Source organism: Channa argus, chromosome 17 (genome assembly GCF_033026475.1).
Source record: "Channa argus isolate prfri chromosome 17, Channa argus male v1.0, whole genome shotgun sequence".
In the NCBI taxonomy this organism is placed as follows: Eukaryota; Metazoa; Chordata; class Actinopteri; order Anabantiformes; family Channidae; genus Channa; species Channa argus.
Genome location: NC_090213.1, coordinates 5835001 through 5851304, shown reverse-complemented (window position 1 = coordinate 5851304; position 16304 = coordinate 5835001). Strand labels below are relative to the sequence as shown.

Genomic DNA, 16304 nt, shown 5'->3' with positions numbered 1-16304 from the left:
ACTACATTGGCTGACTACACTGTCATATTTCTGAAATTAGTCACATGAACAACAGGAAACTACTTAAAGGCACAGAGAGTTGGTTCCCGAACATTCAACAATTACATTTACAGTTAAACACTAAACACAGATCGGCCAAATCATTAACACTGCTTTTATTATAAAAATAGAATGAGCTAAAAACTGCTAATGTATTAAGGGGGAATCACCCGTCAGCTTTAGTGGTAAAAATCAGCCCCCGCGTTACCAACAATAACAGACCCATGTGTTTAGTTTTTTTTTTAATGGTGTTTTCTCAGTGGAGTATTATCAGTTCAGTATTTTAGGTAAAATCTAGACATTCTACATAGTACTTCTACTTGGGTAAAAGATTTACTTGATGTGCCACTGTATACAGTGCATCACAGACTGCTCCTCCATGACACTGGTCCCCAGTGTTATTATATGTGAGTTATATATATATTATTTTTATAACGTTATATTGCTATAAGGCATTAGCACATCTGTAAAATATGCAGCTATCTAAGTAATTCAGTATCTTACCATTTCCAGTTAAGCTGTCAGGTCTGGAGGTCAAGGTTTTGCAGTACTGTCTCCGACAGATGTGCATCCAACCTTCAACACTCTGTGTGTCCATGAATGATGCCAGAAATGCACTGATTTCAGAGTCTGTAGAAAAAAGTAGAAAAACATTTTGAAAAACATGTAAAAATCAAAAGAATGAATAACTTTTTCTTTTAATCAACATTCCTCATACCTTGTGAGGTGTGTTGGATCTTTGGTGGATCCAACGTGTAGCATTGAGGTAAAGGGTAGGTTGAAAACATTGGCCAGGGGTAAGGATGTTCTCCCTGAAAAGGACCAAAAAAGAAAGTCAGTTACTTGTTAGTCATGTCACACGCCATACTTTAATAAACAATGTTTCATTCATGGTTTTAAAGCATATTCTTCATATGCAAAGAGTGGAAATGAAATTGTGAATTGTTAAGACTGACAGAAAACATTCAAATACTATGAATCATGAAGGTTTGAAAATGATAAGCCTTTATTTCTGCACTGGCAATACTTTACCATTATTGTAATACATTAAAAACATACTGCAATATTTGACAACTGCTCACAACCATTTGAGCCAGTTAAAAAGTGACTGTTAGATGAATTAATAACAGAGCAATTGTTAAGCTTGGAGCTGGTAACAGTTTATCAAATTATATGTTTGTTAAGAATTGGACGTTGCCAGCCCAGGTGATTTAGTGTTGCATTTCCTACATCGTTCACAGAATTTTCTGAAGAACCATAACTTTTCAGTCATGGCTCAGCATGTGACTCACCAAAATAACAATGTGCTCTAAATGTTAATGGCTTTTTGAAAGCAGGGCTTGATTTTCAACTGTCTGTTCCCTCTATTCATGATAAACCCTGCTGGTTTTTGAATCTGCCACTTGGTGCCTTTCTGACAAAGACACACAGATGTAAAGGCTCTGATAATAGCATCAGAAGACATATACAACTTTGAGAAATGCTGGTGCAAGAAATAATTATGGGTAACATGATAAAGTTGACTGATTAACTTTTTTCTTCCTGAAATTTTCTAATAAAAATGTTCTCTTGAGAAACTGTAGTACAACAGTGTTAGGAAGCACCAGCAGGACAGGAATCTGGGATTTTATACCCAGTGATAGTGTGACTCCAAATTCCCGAAAAACAAACCTCTAAATTTTTGTTGTCTATCCATTAAAAGCATTAATTGTAAACTGGTGAAGATCACAATTAATTTCTTTCAAAAAACAACCAAAATTCTTGTAACAACTGAGCAATCAGGGGGACAAAATAACATTAACTATACTGCAGAAAATAAGGTTTTAAATGTTGAACTCTAAGGAATACACTTTGACATTCACGTGTGACCCCAAAGTTAAAAAATAAATGTCCAAGAACATGGACTCTGTGTGCTTTGTGGAACTACACTGTGGTCCTGCATAATGTTAACACCTTTGGTCACTATATGAACTGGTAAATTGATTCTTTCGTGCACACTTCAATATCAAAACATGGCCCAGGGATCTGACAACAGCAGTTTAACAATTGACAAATTATAATTAGTAGAAACTGTATAATATTGAAAATCAAGACAGACACTTTTATATGTGGGGGATGAATTGTTTTAACGCAGTAAGGGTTCTCTTTTCACTTCCTATAACGAATGGATTCATTTGTCATTTGTTTTGTAACCTTCACAGACTGAAATCAATGTATATTTAACAGCGCTTTCTAAAAAAAACAGGAGAGATGAATAAAAGAGATGTGAAACATAAAAGAAATGCTTACTAAACTAATTTACACTCTCGCCTTCAGAAATCTTTCATATCCTTTCCTTGACCTCAGCGTAAATTAGTTCCTGTTATGCAGTCAGCGTAAATAACCTAAATAATTGATATCTATTTCAAAACTTAGTGAGTAAATAAGGCTGCTGCCTTGAAATGACAAAGGCAGTTGGCAAAAGGGAGGTAGGGAACTGAAATGGATTTGTCCAAGTTGAATCTGGACCACAATCAGATTTAAGAGGTATTTAGATTTAATATCCCATTTAGGTAAAATTCTGATTGTGGGCCAAGTTAAAAACTCTGAAAAAGGAATCAATAAAATATGTGTATCAATAAATAAAACCAGTGATTTTAATCACACTTTGAAAAACATAACAATGATGAAAAAAAAAATACTATTTTTGTCTATTTCACAGTGGTTATGGTCATTGTGAAATAATGCAATAAAAGCAATAGAACTGTAAGCTGTTCAAAGAGATCACCAAATGTGAGTTTGGAAGCATAGATACTTAGGAAAACACTATTTAATCAAAAGCCAATTCACACAAATACTTCAAAATTGTCTATTTATAGCTAGTAAAATACTTTTCATGCATCTTTTCTTTCATTTTATTCCGTCTCTATTAAAAAAAAAGGTCAGTTCTCTTTTGTGCAAACATTCCTACTAAAATGGCCAAGAACAGTCAAGCCACTCAACAGGTGGAAAGAAAGATTGCAACATTCAAGTTCAAGATAAATTCAAGTTACAATGAAAATGCAGAGCATAACTGACCTCTTGCAGGGTTCGAGGGGGAAGCCTCCTTTCAGATGGACCTCCCACCAAACTAGCACGAACCAGCACATGATTCCTCTCCACTGACACACTGTCTATAATGAACTCTCTGAGTTTGGTGGAAAAAGGTGTAATAGTAGTGACAAAGGGTAGAAGAATTAAACACTGAAATGTGTGTTCCACAGCAATATTTAAACAAAAGGTTGAGGAAAAAAGGTACATTTGACCCACAATGCATAGAATATGTACATTGTACTGTGGCACACAAATCACTAACACTTCAAACCTTGTGCATTTTGTTCAGCTCTGTACGTTTCTTTAAAAAAGTCACATGAAAGACTTTCTACAGGGTTTGAAGCCTCTGAATGACTGCAACTATATCACTGCTGTGAGGCAAGTTAGAAAAGAAAGAGAGAAGGGTTTTCATGTTACATTTTCAGATAGGATCAGACAATGTTCCAATTATAAAGACACTTTTGGGTCTAGGGGTGTCAGTCTTGGTGTATAGTTCGCAGAGCTGAAGCAATCTTGACTTAAAATTGATAATAAAAAGGGACTATTTTTTTGTACAGTGCTCTTCCCAAAAGCATATTTGCCACAAAATATAATTTGCATACATTTTTTGAGTTTGAGCCATCTCTGTCATGGCTCAAACAGCTGAAAAGTAGAAATAAAATGTGCAGAATGCACTCTCAAAGTAGTTTTGGTGTATTTGAGTGTCACTGATATTGAAAAGGTCAGAGCAAAAAATAAATAATGAGTTGGGGAGAAGGAATTACAACACAAAGTAGGGTAAATCAAGAGTCAGCTGCCAAAAAGTAACACTGATGACAGTGACAATTAAAAAGAAAAGACAAGAAAGTGAGGAGGGTAAGAGAAATAGAAGAGGAGATGATGTCCGTGATGGTAATGGGAGTATGAGGGGAAGAGGGGGCACAAGTGGGAAATGGGAGAATAAATTAACAAGTCTTCATTCTCTGAAATGGAGCCTGCACTCAGACATGTGATGTGAGTTGGCATTTCAGGGCCATTTCCATTCAGAACCAATAGCCCGGGCTGTGCCACCCATAACAAAAAGGGAGAAGGGCTCTTTAATACCTACTTTCAAATGGCCCTTTTCGCTTTCTCTCTCTGCTTTATTTATTTTTAATTGTGACAAGGCAAACAAACAATTTCTCATCCTGAGCAATGATTACATTTGAAAGTGGTCTGTCATATCAGGATGATGCACAGAGGAGCAAAAAGCTTTTACTGAACAAGTATGAGAAGGAATGACTATGTGAGGTTTGATGGGGAAACTATTAAATGTCTAAATGTCTGAAATAACTTCCTTCTGTTCTACTCAGATCTGTCTCTGGCTGGAGTTAATATACTTTGAAGTGTCTAGAAAAGCCATGGGCGGTTAAGGTCAAAGAACAGAAGAAGTATGCTAGGGACAGTTAAATATTTTTTTGAAAATACAATAACTGGCATCTTTCTAAATGTTAGATGAGCATAAGTCTATCAGCTTAATACTGTAAGGGTGTTTTTTATTATGACTATATAACATTTGTTGTGTAATTGTCATTTGGCTATATGCTAGATGTCAGTGTGTCAGTAGATTTAAAAAAAAAAGTGAATCATTCAGCCTTGCTACAGTTCATATAGAAGCATGTTCCCTACCATAGAAACAAGTACACATTTATCTTTAGTTTTGTCAATACTCTAGCTAGAATCCTAAAAAAAAAAAAAAAACACCTACTGCCGCCTTTCACTCTCACTAAGAATTAACACTGCGGTTTTAAGAGGACGTTTTGTAAATTTGTCTTGTATCCTCATGCCTGCTCAAAAACCAGAACCCATGCCCAATGACAGCCATAAATGCTGCAGGGAAGAACTGAGCAGAATGGTTAACTGTCAAGAAATGTTTCCATGCAAATCAAGCATGAGTTTGAAATGTGTATGTGTGTAGAAATTAAAACAAGTAAACAAACATTTTCAAGCATTACTTCATACCCTTTGTCTGTGTCCAGCTCGGTGACATTCTCCTTCTGACTTTGCAACAGTATAGAGCAAATGTTGTACTGGGTCTCCAGCAGCAGAAATGAGTCCAAATTACAGCAGAGCACGCTCAGCAGTCTGCAACATACATAAACACAAGAATATTAAAAAACAGAAACGACTGGCGTTATGAGATACTGTTGCAAAACTGTTAAGGCTATAATGTAATGCATGCTGTACAGATAAGTAAAACCAAATCCCAGAAAACAAAGAACCCATTCGTACTTTGGTTGTACTTAGGTCTATTTCCCATGGACTTTAATGTCTGCAAGCACTGGATTAGTAAACATATTTTCCTCCCCAGCTTGCTGTTGCCAGTTGTTGGCTTGGTAAAGCTATAAAGTCTTCAGGCTTATCAGGCTTCTATCAATCTTTCATTGAACCTGTTATTCCCAGTTTTGATTTACCTCCTAGCAAGAAGAGGTGTATGTATTGTATAAGAAGAGTTGTAAAGTTTTTCATCTAAATAAATAAATAAATACATTCATACCCTGTATCACATTTGTTTAATCAGAGCAGCAATATAAAAATTACAGCTTGTGGTTTTAAAGCAGGACTGTGTAAATACTACTTTACTTTTTTCTATCTATATATTTTCGACATCTTTAAATGATTTTAAAACATTTTCTTAAAAACATCAAAACCCATATTTTTACAGCAGTATTTTCTAGACTCCTATGAACTCAAATGCAGTGACACATTGAATATTTCAGAAATGGCCCTAACACTAATAATTTCCTTCCTAATAGAAGACAACTAAGAATGATTGGGATGATTCAGCTGCTTCTGTTTAATGTGTTTTATGCAGACACATTGATGTTTGAAGTCTTTAAAGTACTAATCTGCAAAAATGCAGGTTGTTTTTTTTCCACTACCATAGCTATTTTAGGACTTATTATTTTAAATGAACCCTCAAAAATATGTACTGATCAGTAAATGAACAGAAATGTCAGAGATCTTTTTGGGATTTAAAAAGGTAAAATTACAACCTGGATCCTGCTTTTCTCAAAATGCCACTTCAATTTGTAACTATGTGTATGCGTGTGTTGTTTACTCACAAGAGGTGCAGTAGTTTTTAACTGTGTGTGTGTTTTGTGCATTGTGTGTGGTGAGTGCATTAGTCCTTGTGAAAAACCTCTCTACCTTGTAAGCAGCTGCTTTACTTCCTGATGTGCTGGGCAACTGCTTGGACTCCTGTTTGACTGACAACTCTACTCACTCATTATGACTGCAGCACAGCAAGAAGCTGAGAGTCTGTCAGGCCTTGTGACCTCTCACTGTTTGAAATCAACTAAAGTAACAGAACTTCTTACAGTTTGCTGCCTGTTTTTAACACACCAAGAAGAGGTCTTTATAAAGAAAAACACTACATTCTAACTAACGTTTATTGCCAGCTAATCTAAGCTGATTATTTTTTCAATTAATGTTACCTATAAGAACTTGTAAAAATTGCTATAACAACCTATCCCGAATAACCAAAGTACCCGATATTTGGTTTGCTATCAGGGAAGCTGACGAAAATTAAATTCTATTAAACAAATAAATTGACTAAATTTTTTAGTTTAATTTCATTGTTTGGTAGCAGGCTGTGCACAGCTTTGGTTTTCAACCAAACAAGATGATCCCAGGGAAAGAGAGTTCAGTTCCAGAGGCGTAACAATACCCTTGATGGCATATTTGCCAATTTCTAAATCCACATACGTAATTAGACAAGAAATTGCAATAATTTGTTTGGAAGCGGAGTGGCTCTGCCTGGACAACAAATTAGGTCCATAGTGTGCAACACAACCTGATAGAAATAATCCAATCCAAGAACTGTAAAACAGTACAAATCCCATAAAATAGACAGTTTCATAAGCTCTACACTAAATCCAAAAAAATTGAAAATGTTATATGTGCAAAAGTTTACAAACAGCTAAAGAAACCTGTTTTGTACTAAACATTCGTACTGAATGAATTATTATGTTTTTTTATATAACTTAATTTGCCTGTTGTACATTAAACCAGAAATCTTAGAAAAGTAATTAACGCAGACCAAACTGTGCACAACTTGTAAAAGCCTTTGGGAGTAAAACATTTGACTCTGGTATTTTTGGATCCTTCATAAAAGTCATATATCAGGTATGGTATAAATATTATAATGCATTTTTTAAATTAACATAGGTCTGTACATGATTGTTTTGTTGATGCTCTACAGCACCTTTTACAAACAGACTGTTATTTCAGAAAATGTATCCAGTCCTCATATAGTTCATATAGACATCCTTGGACTAACAACCTTCTTATTCTTGACAGTTAGGTATCAAAAAACAGCAGTTTTATACAGAATGGTAATTACCGAAAAATTAACTCTTTTTTTTTTTTTTTTTTATAAAAAGCGTGCTCTGTATTTAATTTAATATTGTGATATCTGCTGATGTTATTCTGGATACGATGTGTATATTTATATTGTATATTTTTAAAGCTTCATGATCATATTCACAAGAATGTCTGGTGTAGTTTCAGTGTTAAATGTGTGAAGTTCTGCACCAGCACACAAATTAGATGTGTTCTGAGCCATCAATAGCAGAGAGAGTAGAATAAAGACATCCAAACAATTCAGAGGGGGGGGAACGGGAAAAAGAGCATTGGTTGTCATGACAACAAAGAGGCTTTTAGGAACAAGAAAAAAAAAGGGTTGACTGATTTTTTTTTTATCTCTCATTAGCTTGTGAAAATCAAGTAGGGTGGAAATCGTATCTTCTTTTTTCTTCTAAGAAGCTACATTTCAGTTTAGTGTGTTTTTGCTTGGCAGTGGTTCGGGCAATCAGACCTGAGTTGAACATGGTAGAAAAGATCAAACATGTCCTGAAACATAGTAGTGTAGTCCGAGGCTGTTGTCAAACTTCTTCAAGATGAACATTTGCTGGAGTCAACTGCAGAATTGGTCTAATTTCATGTAAATTGAATTATTTCACACCATGCTTCAAGTGTAGGTTTACCAGTATTCTTTCACGAGTCACTATGTTATAGTAGGAGACACGTTCACTGTAATCATTGAACATGGGCACTGTAGATTAATTAGAATCGACTGCCAGTCAAACTTCCATGTTTTCAGTAGAAACCAATGGGATTGGAGCTGAGTTCCAAGAAACTGTTAGCAATAGGACAATAATGGAGCACCACAAGCACCTCCCCTCACAGAACACAAGCAGCTACATAATGGATAGGCATGTAACAAATATGCAGCCACTGAAAATAAACAAGCCTTAATAATTTAATATAAACTTTTATTTTTGTCCTTTTGGCTTATCCCATGAGTTCAGGGTCGCCACAGCGGATCATTGTCCGCATGTTGAATTGGCAGAGTTTTTACGCCAGATGCCCTTCCTGACGCAACCCTCCTCAACTTCTATCGGGCTTGGACAAGCACTGCACAGCTGGGAACCATTAACCCTGTGGTCTGTGGACTACTGCCTTTACCAACTGAGCTACAGCTGCACCAATAATTTAATATAAACTAATGAGCATTTTACAATTAGACATTGTTTGGCCCAATTTCCACACTTTTCTTATATGACTAATAAACAATGCACAATCTTTTATACATTTCATGAGTGAACAAATATTCAAGAAAAGAACACCTGCAAGCTAGTATGTATTATTCATGATGTGGGATATGCGATTGCGCAGATACCAAGTTCCCTTACTTCCATGCACTGTAGTCACATAATAAAGTGACAAAAGGGGTCATTGTCTAACAATAAGTGAAGACCAAGGCTCATCTAAAAAGGCTATTGCAGTGCCAAACACAAGGTTTGTCCACAAGAATATTGAGTTTCTCAATTTTGGTGCCAATTACTGAAAAAACAATCAAAGCATAACTCAAAATCCCCACTGAAAAAACACAAAGATTGAAAAAAAGGCCTTATAGTCTCTATCCCAACTATCTTAAACTTAACAATCTTAAGCTAAAATATCTCATAAGTTTAGGGATTCTGCAGGAGATTCTGCAAACATTCCTAAATCAAGAAAACAAAGATGCTTAGTTGGCTTAAAAAAAAAAAAATAAAAAAACTTTTTTCCAATGTGATGTCTGTGAATGACAGGGTTATTAAGAACTGACCTTTTAGGGAGCCTAATCTTTGGCTCAGTTCCTTTCACTTAAAAATATTAATAAATAAATTACCAAAACAAATTATGTAATTTCTCCAGGGCTACAGTATCTTACAACTTACTACAGAGCTTTACTGACCTTGTAGCTGCAGGAGGTGCTGTTGTCCACTACATGATAATATCAAAGCGGTACAAGTACTCCAGCACAGTACATCAGCAACTTCACACTGCTATGCATTTTTATCTGGACAAATTTAAACATTCTGCAGGTGAAAGGTCCCAGCAGGTTCTAAGCCCTGATGGTTTAGGTTCCCATACTCCTTGAGACAAAGGACTGCCATATAATCAGAACAAAACAAGGACTAGAGAGCAGAAGCACCCACCAACAGAAACCCTATGTTGTACAGTATTAATGTGATGTAAAGCACAACAGTCAAGTGATTTTTATTAATAAATAATTGTCATGATGGCAAAAACTATATAACTATGCTAATAAACTCTGGGTAAATGGAAATGGACATTTCATTCATCTTTACTCACTGTATTGGAGAGGTTTTTAAATTTCCTTAGGGTAATTACTTTTTCTAAGTCATTGCTTGTTTTTTGTTTTTATTCAGTTTGTGTGAAATGAGGGACATTTCTCAAGCAGGAAAATAAACAATTGACTGATCAGAATAAACATCTGTGACCTCTGGAATTAGGATTTGCTGTGCTTAGGCCAGAAGATGATAAGCCATTATACTAATATATAACATTTAACATGGTATGATTTAATATATTGATAGTAAAATGCTACATTTAGCACATTTAGCAACCCACAGAGAGGCACAAAGTGCAAGTTTGTCAATTAATCCATCAGTCTGGGTGTTAAATGAATAGAGCATCTTGTTCCTTTCACTTTGCTTCAGTTGGTTAATAAGAGCAGGCTGACTGACAGGCACAGACAGAGTGAGTCAGCAAGGCTCCAAACAAGTCAAACTACTGTGATTCAGAAAGCCTTTAGAGAAAATAGGCAAAAGAAATGTGCAGCAGCAACCAAAACTTTGCCGGGCATGTACCACAAATGTAAAAATCTTAACCAGCAAAGAATGCCTTATATCTGACAAAAACATATTTTAGCCATGACTAGTTTATGACACACTATTAAAATTCCTTACTGTTGATCTAGGATATTCAACTTTTGTCAGACATTAAATCAGCCTCAATTCTGACTATTTTACAGTCCAGCATGAACCTATCCATTAATTTTACCTCAAAACCATAATAAAAACTAAAAAGTTCTTAATTTTAGAGACATTTTTCAGCTCCTTCACAAACCTTCACACACGTCATGTCTGTTCTTAGGAAATATAAAAATGCACACACACACACACACACACACAGCTAAGCTCCTTTCATCAGCTGTTCAATCCTGCGTAATCAAAGCATAAAGAACCATGTCATTCTGCCATCACCAGAGGCTCATGTTTGTGTGTCTTTGTGTGTGTGTGTATATATATATATATGTGTGTGTGTGTGAGTGGCCACACTCACCTCAGACCGAATGTGTGAGACTGCTCATAGTGGAACAGGGAGTTAATCTTTGCATCTGAATTCACAGCAATCAGCCTGTCAATCAAATCCTGTGGAGTAGAATGAGAGGCTATAAAAATTACACAGCAGTTATGGTGCAAAACAAAAACAATGTGGCTATTTATGATGTATAAAATGAATCAGCCTCAGTGTATTAGGGGTCTAGTAGGAGGCCTTAGCGAGGTAAAACATACGTGGGTGCTAACTGAAGTCAGAAAGTGCAAACATGCCCTCAAATGGTTGAAAACAGCATTGCAGGAAGTTTGAGCTACACAATGAGAAAAGTACTCACAGGAATGGAGGTAGGCATTTCTCTGAGGGTGTATTCGCTCTTGTTGGCTAAAGGCTGTCGACCCAATAGCTCCCACACTGAGTGGGATGAGGAGAGCAGGTTGACTAAGGACAAGAAGGACTGGAGAGACACCAAAGTTAGACAAAGACACAGAGGTAAAAAGTTATTGTGAAATGACTAAATTAAGAAATCAAAACTGTTGAAAGTGGGATCGCAATAAATTCAATTTTAAATTTTAGGTCATGCATGTGAGTATGTACAGTCACTAAGCAAATATTGTACATCATTTTCTAAAAAGTACTTATACTATATGTTAGTGCTTATTACAATTAAATGTATATTTTTTCCTTTTTTTAAAATGTGTTGTCTACTTAATGACTATTTTGTTGTTAAAGTTTGTATTGGTTTTAAACTGAGGCTATACATCCAACAGTTCAACATTCCAACAGTTGGTCAAATAATGTAGACTAAAAAAAGGAACATTTAAATAAAATACGAAAAAAGATCGAACTGCAAACATGTAACAGTAGCTCAAAGGACAATAAATCCTCTCATCACTGAATAAACAAAAAAAACGGGGAAATCAATGGGTTAAAAAAAAAGAAAAAAAAAGGATGTGGTCACATGCACTTATTTGTATTCATTAGCATAAAAGAAAGAACAAATCCTTTAACAATTGCATTACAGTTGTAAATCGTTTTCTTTTCGCCATCTTGTCCTGCTTGTTTGAGGTTTCCAAGGTCCATTACAGTACATTTTTGTAATACACTTCTATTGTACTCTCTAGCCATTTGTGCTGGATAATATTAAACTCACAGACAAAATTATTAACCTAAAAAAGTGACAATGCAACCCACTACGCATTGTGCTACTTCACCAAAAATGGTGTTATAAGTCCGTGCTACATGTTTAGTTTGGTTTGTCTCACCGGGGTCAGACATTCATTTGCACATTTATCTGTTCTTAGCACAGGCTCAGCTCTGGGGCATTGGGGCCATGGACTTGTGAGTCTGACTGTATGTATGTAACCCTGCAGCTGACCCACTGATAAGACAGGCTTTTAAGTCACCAGTGCCAGAACAGAGTTTACACTTCACTGGCTGACCATCTACACTCAGTTTCATCGAGAGAGATGACTTGGCTCAAGTCAGAGGCAAACATCACACACACACAAACTGTAATAGAGCCTGAAAGAAATTTAAAGTCTGTTCTAGACTTAACAAGAACATTCTGACTAAACGTGTAACAAATCTATAAATGCAGCGTCATGAAAAAAGGAATAACTTTCAAGGTTTGAAACACTTGCTGTTTTTCACAGATCGAGTTTAATGTAGCTTTATGTGTCTCAGGCCAAGCTCAATCAATTCAGATTGATGTTACTTCAAAAGATACAGCCTGGTGTAAAATGGCATGGCAGCGGTTCCCTTTCTCTCTCCCACACACTTACTTACACACTCACACTACCTTGAGACAGCTCCTGTCTATTGGGTCCATGGGTGTCGTTTTGGGACGGACCACCCTGACATCTTCCTTTCCACACTCCAGAGTCGACCAAAGTTCAATAACCAGTGCTCGGACAAAACCTGAAACACAGCATCAACATCAACAAAGAGGGTCTGAGCTGGACTTTAATAATAACAACGCATACAAAATGTGACTTTTGGGCTGGCAATTGTAGGACTATCAGTCAGCTGGAGTGGGACATTAGCCATATAGGATCTGGTATTTCATCTTGCTTAAGTGCGATGTACTTTCCATTTTCCAAAAGGGCTAAATATTACAATCAAGTTATATACAAATAGATTAAAACTGGTATATGGAAAAGACAATGTCATATTGGCTAGGCTTTCTAGATAACCCAAATTTTACATACAAAATTCAGAATCTAAAATAAAATTTTTCACAGACTACAAATTGTACTAGTATGTGCTCCTGAAATAAAAACACAAATATGGTTTGAACTGCCCATCTTGAACTGAACTGTTGTTCAGGGCCATTTCTGGATTATTTGATGCTCCAGCCAATACATACTATGGTGCTCCTAAAGGTTTCAACTTTAGTTAGAATATCTTAAATCAGTAAAATTTATATTATTCTATTTTATACTAGATCAATCTAATGAAATTACATTTAAAATAAAACATGTGTTTTGACAGGCTATTAATCTTGCTAATTAATATCTTCGTGTGCACACGAGGCCCTGCTCTGTATTATCCTGTATAACTATATTCAGGGTGAGATTAGAACATAAGCTGATCATTCTTCTCTCTGAATGATTTTAACATCATTACGTGATGTCATTTGATGCTCCTACATCACAGTATTATTTTTTAACTGTGGAGCAGTAATTAATATTGCCCTTTCACTTATGCTTGTCCGGACCCTGCAAACTTTGGGCCATAATTTCTAGGCTTTGTTTTCTCAAACCCACCATCTCATTGACATAATGACTCGAGTTAAATATTAGTTTCCCCAATTATTGTATATAGTGATGATAGCCTATTCTGTCTGTATGTCGGGATACCGTGCAGCAGTACTGCTTACTATTGAAACATTTGTGATGCATATTCAAACTGCGAGTTTTACAGTATTGTTGTATCATATTTACAGGTTTATTTTAAACTTTCTATTGCTTATTCGTTCAGTCATGTCAGCAAAAATCTTGTGTAATTGATGGCAATATAAGATATCACACATTTTTCATAAAGTGGTCTAAGAGAAAATAGAGCAATAAAGAGCATCCTGCTCGAATATGACAACTTGTATATAGAACTTGTAACTAGATTTCAGAATAATAGCATGAGTCAAAAGAATCTAGGATGTCTGAAAAGAGATAAGCCCCAGGTTTATGTGAGAGTCTTCCACCCACGGTATTGTTCTACATTCTCTTAGGTATTTGGTGCAGTGCTTTTTAAACAATGAACTGGGTGCACAGGACATAAGTAACTGCAAAAGCAAAACATTTTTTTTCCTCTTTTTGGCACCTCTCCAGTTGGGGGTGCCCTAGGCGACCACCTATATGGCCCATGCCTCTAAAACATGCTGCTGTTATTTATGCTACATACTTTGTCATATTTTTGAAGTATAAAGAACTTTCACCCTGTGTTGCTCCGTAGCTGTTATACTTGAACTAGGCATCAGGTTACAATACAAGCCTTAAGCATCACAGCTGGCAAGTGTTTGTACGATTGTAAGTGCATCAGTACCTGAACTGCACAAAGCCACCACCCCTGGAGCAGTTGCTGCCACCTGTGTCACCATCACCCCGTATCCAAACTTTTCACAGCGGCTCACCTGAAAAAAATTAATAAATAAAATTAACTGTAATCCCTCAAAAATATTTCCGGATTTTATCTTTGTACTTTACTTATAAGTCAAAAGTATTATCAGGTTATAATGGAATAAAAATACAGTAAAGCAAGAATAAACATCTCTACATTAGGAAAAAAGGAGAACTGTAAATTTTGTGTTTGTGATTTTGTATGCAAATCCAGACGCTGCCAGAATCCTGAAAAGCAACTACATAACATAGTTTAGTACGCTAAGAAGTCAAACTGCAAATTGATTTTTGAGTGTGCAAGCCCTTCATTAATTACAACACATTGTCACAACTGAAAATAGACAAAATATAATTACATTCTATAATTAAAGTGAGATGCCAAATAAGAGAAGCAATTACAAGAGTGCATAAACAATGGCAGTAAATTAAGCCCACAGGGAATTAACTGCTGTATGGTTACCAGTAAGACTGAATGTGTGTCTACAATATAAATCATGGACAATACTATGTATGTAAGGCAAATGTAGAGGCCACAGATTAATAAATTAAACTAGTGCATGAGTAGCAGCAAGCAACAGCCCACAGGCTACTAGTGAATACTAAATGGTCTTCGGGAAACATGACTGTGGAGGAGGTGCGGGCACAACAAATTACCACATCGGTGGCAGAATGAATTAAAGATACCAATGACATGGGCTAACTGAATGACGTATGTTTTTTTAAGATAGATTAGGTTCTGCTTAATAGGACATTAAAAAAAAATTATATATTGTAGGCATTCATATTTTATTGCACAGTTTAGTTTGTTAAGCCGAAACAGGTTTGCTGTGCATAAAATATGAGAGGTAAATAAACACATATTTTAAACGTGTACATTTTTTTGTTCTAGGCTCTGAAATGGATTTCTGTTGTACTGTATATCAAAAAGTACAAAGTCACTGGGGATTAGAGACTAAATGAGGAATATGAGTAGCTCTATTCCCATAATACCATAGATGATGTGCCTTTGAGCAAGTACCTTAACTCCCAAACTGCAGCACACCCGGGAAATACGGTAGATCTATACTTTTAAACATAATGTTGAATGATTTTTTAAATAACCACAGTTATATGTGTAGAATTTAAAAGTGCAGTCTTGTTATTACCTGTAGTTTTTTAGTAAAGCGGGAGAACATGTGGGACACACACTCCTTGATGGCTCCAGTTTGCTGGAGCAACAACAGGCCTTTAGGAGTTGCAGCAAAGTTCAACAGGCTGTCCAACAATGTCTCCTCCCAGATGAGCCTGTTTCCAAGTCAGAAAGAAAGACAACTTTAGCTGCAATACACTGCATTTAAGCTACAGGAAACATATTACTCTGGAAGTCAGGTAAGCAGTCTGGGAAATCTGGATAACGACAGGTGGTAGAAATGCTTCTTAAAAAAGAAATTCTGAAGAAACTTCACCCAGCTTCTGTTTACGAATAATGTCTGTTTACAATCACATTTTCAAAATCAGAGCCAGGCTAAACGCATAAATTGAGAAATCTACTTCCTTAAGTTATTTCCTGAGGGTAGATTTGTTTATACCTTTGTACATTTTACATAACCTACAGTATCCTTCCTATCAGAACCTCATATGGGCGAACACAATTTTACATGTGAGGACACACCTCACTGATACAAGCTTGTTTAATTATTTAGGTCGATAAGCTGTGTGCTATTGAATGAATGTAGAACAGAACTGTGGTGTCAGGTTAACTAATTTTATGGTCTCCAGGCAATCTTTGACCACACTTCAGCTGAACCCAATTTCAGGTCAGCGTCTAGAATGTGCAGCACATATTGCACGTAGTCATTATGGAGTCATAATTGCACCAGCTGTCACAGAGGCGTTACATGTGTCAGTGCATGTACGTGTGGCCTCACATGTTCTGCAACTCCTGGGGAG

At 36.1% G+C, this 16304-nt stretch overlaps 1 protein-coding gene across 2 annotated transcripts in view; it reads right to left on the bottom strand.

The window, feature by feature from the left end:
- Positions 1–16304, bottom strand: part of tbc1d32 (TBC1 domain family, member 32) — a 71207-nt gene that overhangs the window by 42608 nt on the left and 12295 nt on the right. For both annotated transcript variants that reach the window (XM_067481960.1, XM_067481961.1), the window contains 10 exons: positions 16283–16304; positions 15521–15659; positions 14302–14389; positions 12560–12678; positions 11096–11215; positions 10765–10853; positions 5092–5214; positions 3097–3205; positions 758–851; positions 544–669 (listed from right to left, as the gene is read on the bottom strand). The exon at positions 16283–16304 is cut by the window's right edge and continues 58 nt beyond it. In XM_067481960.1, the coding sequence (XP_067338061.1) occupies positions 544–669; positions 758–851; positions 3097–3205; positions 5092–5214; positions 10765–10853; positions 11096–11215; positions 12560–12678; positions 14302–14389; positions 15521–15659; positions 16283–16304 (1029 nt within the window). The remainder of the gene's footprint in view (positions 1–543; positions 670–757; positions 852–3096; positions 3206–5091; positions 5215–10764; positions 10854–11095; positions 11216–12559; positions 12679–14301; positions 14390–15520; positions 15660–16282) is intronic.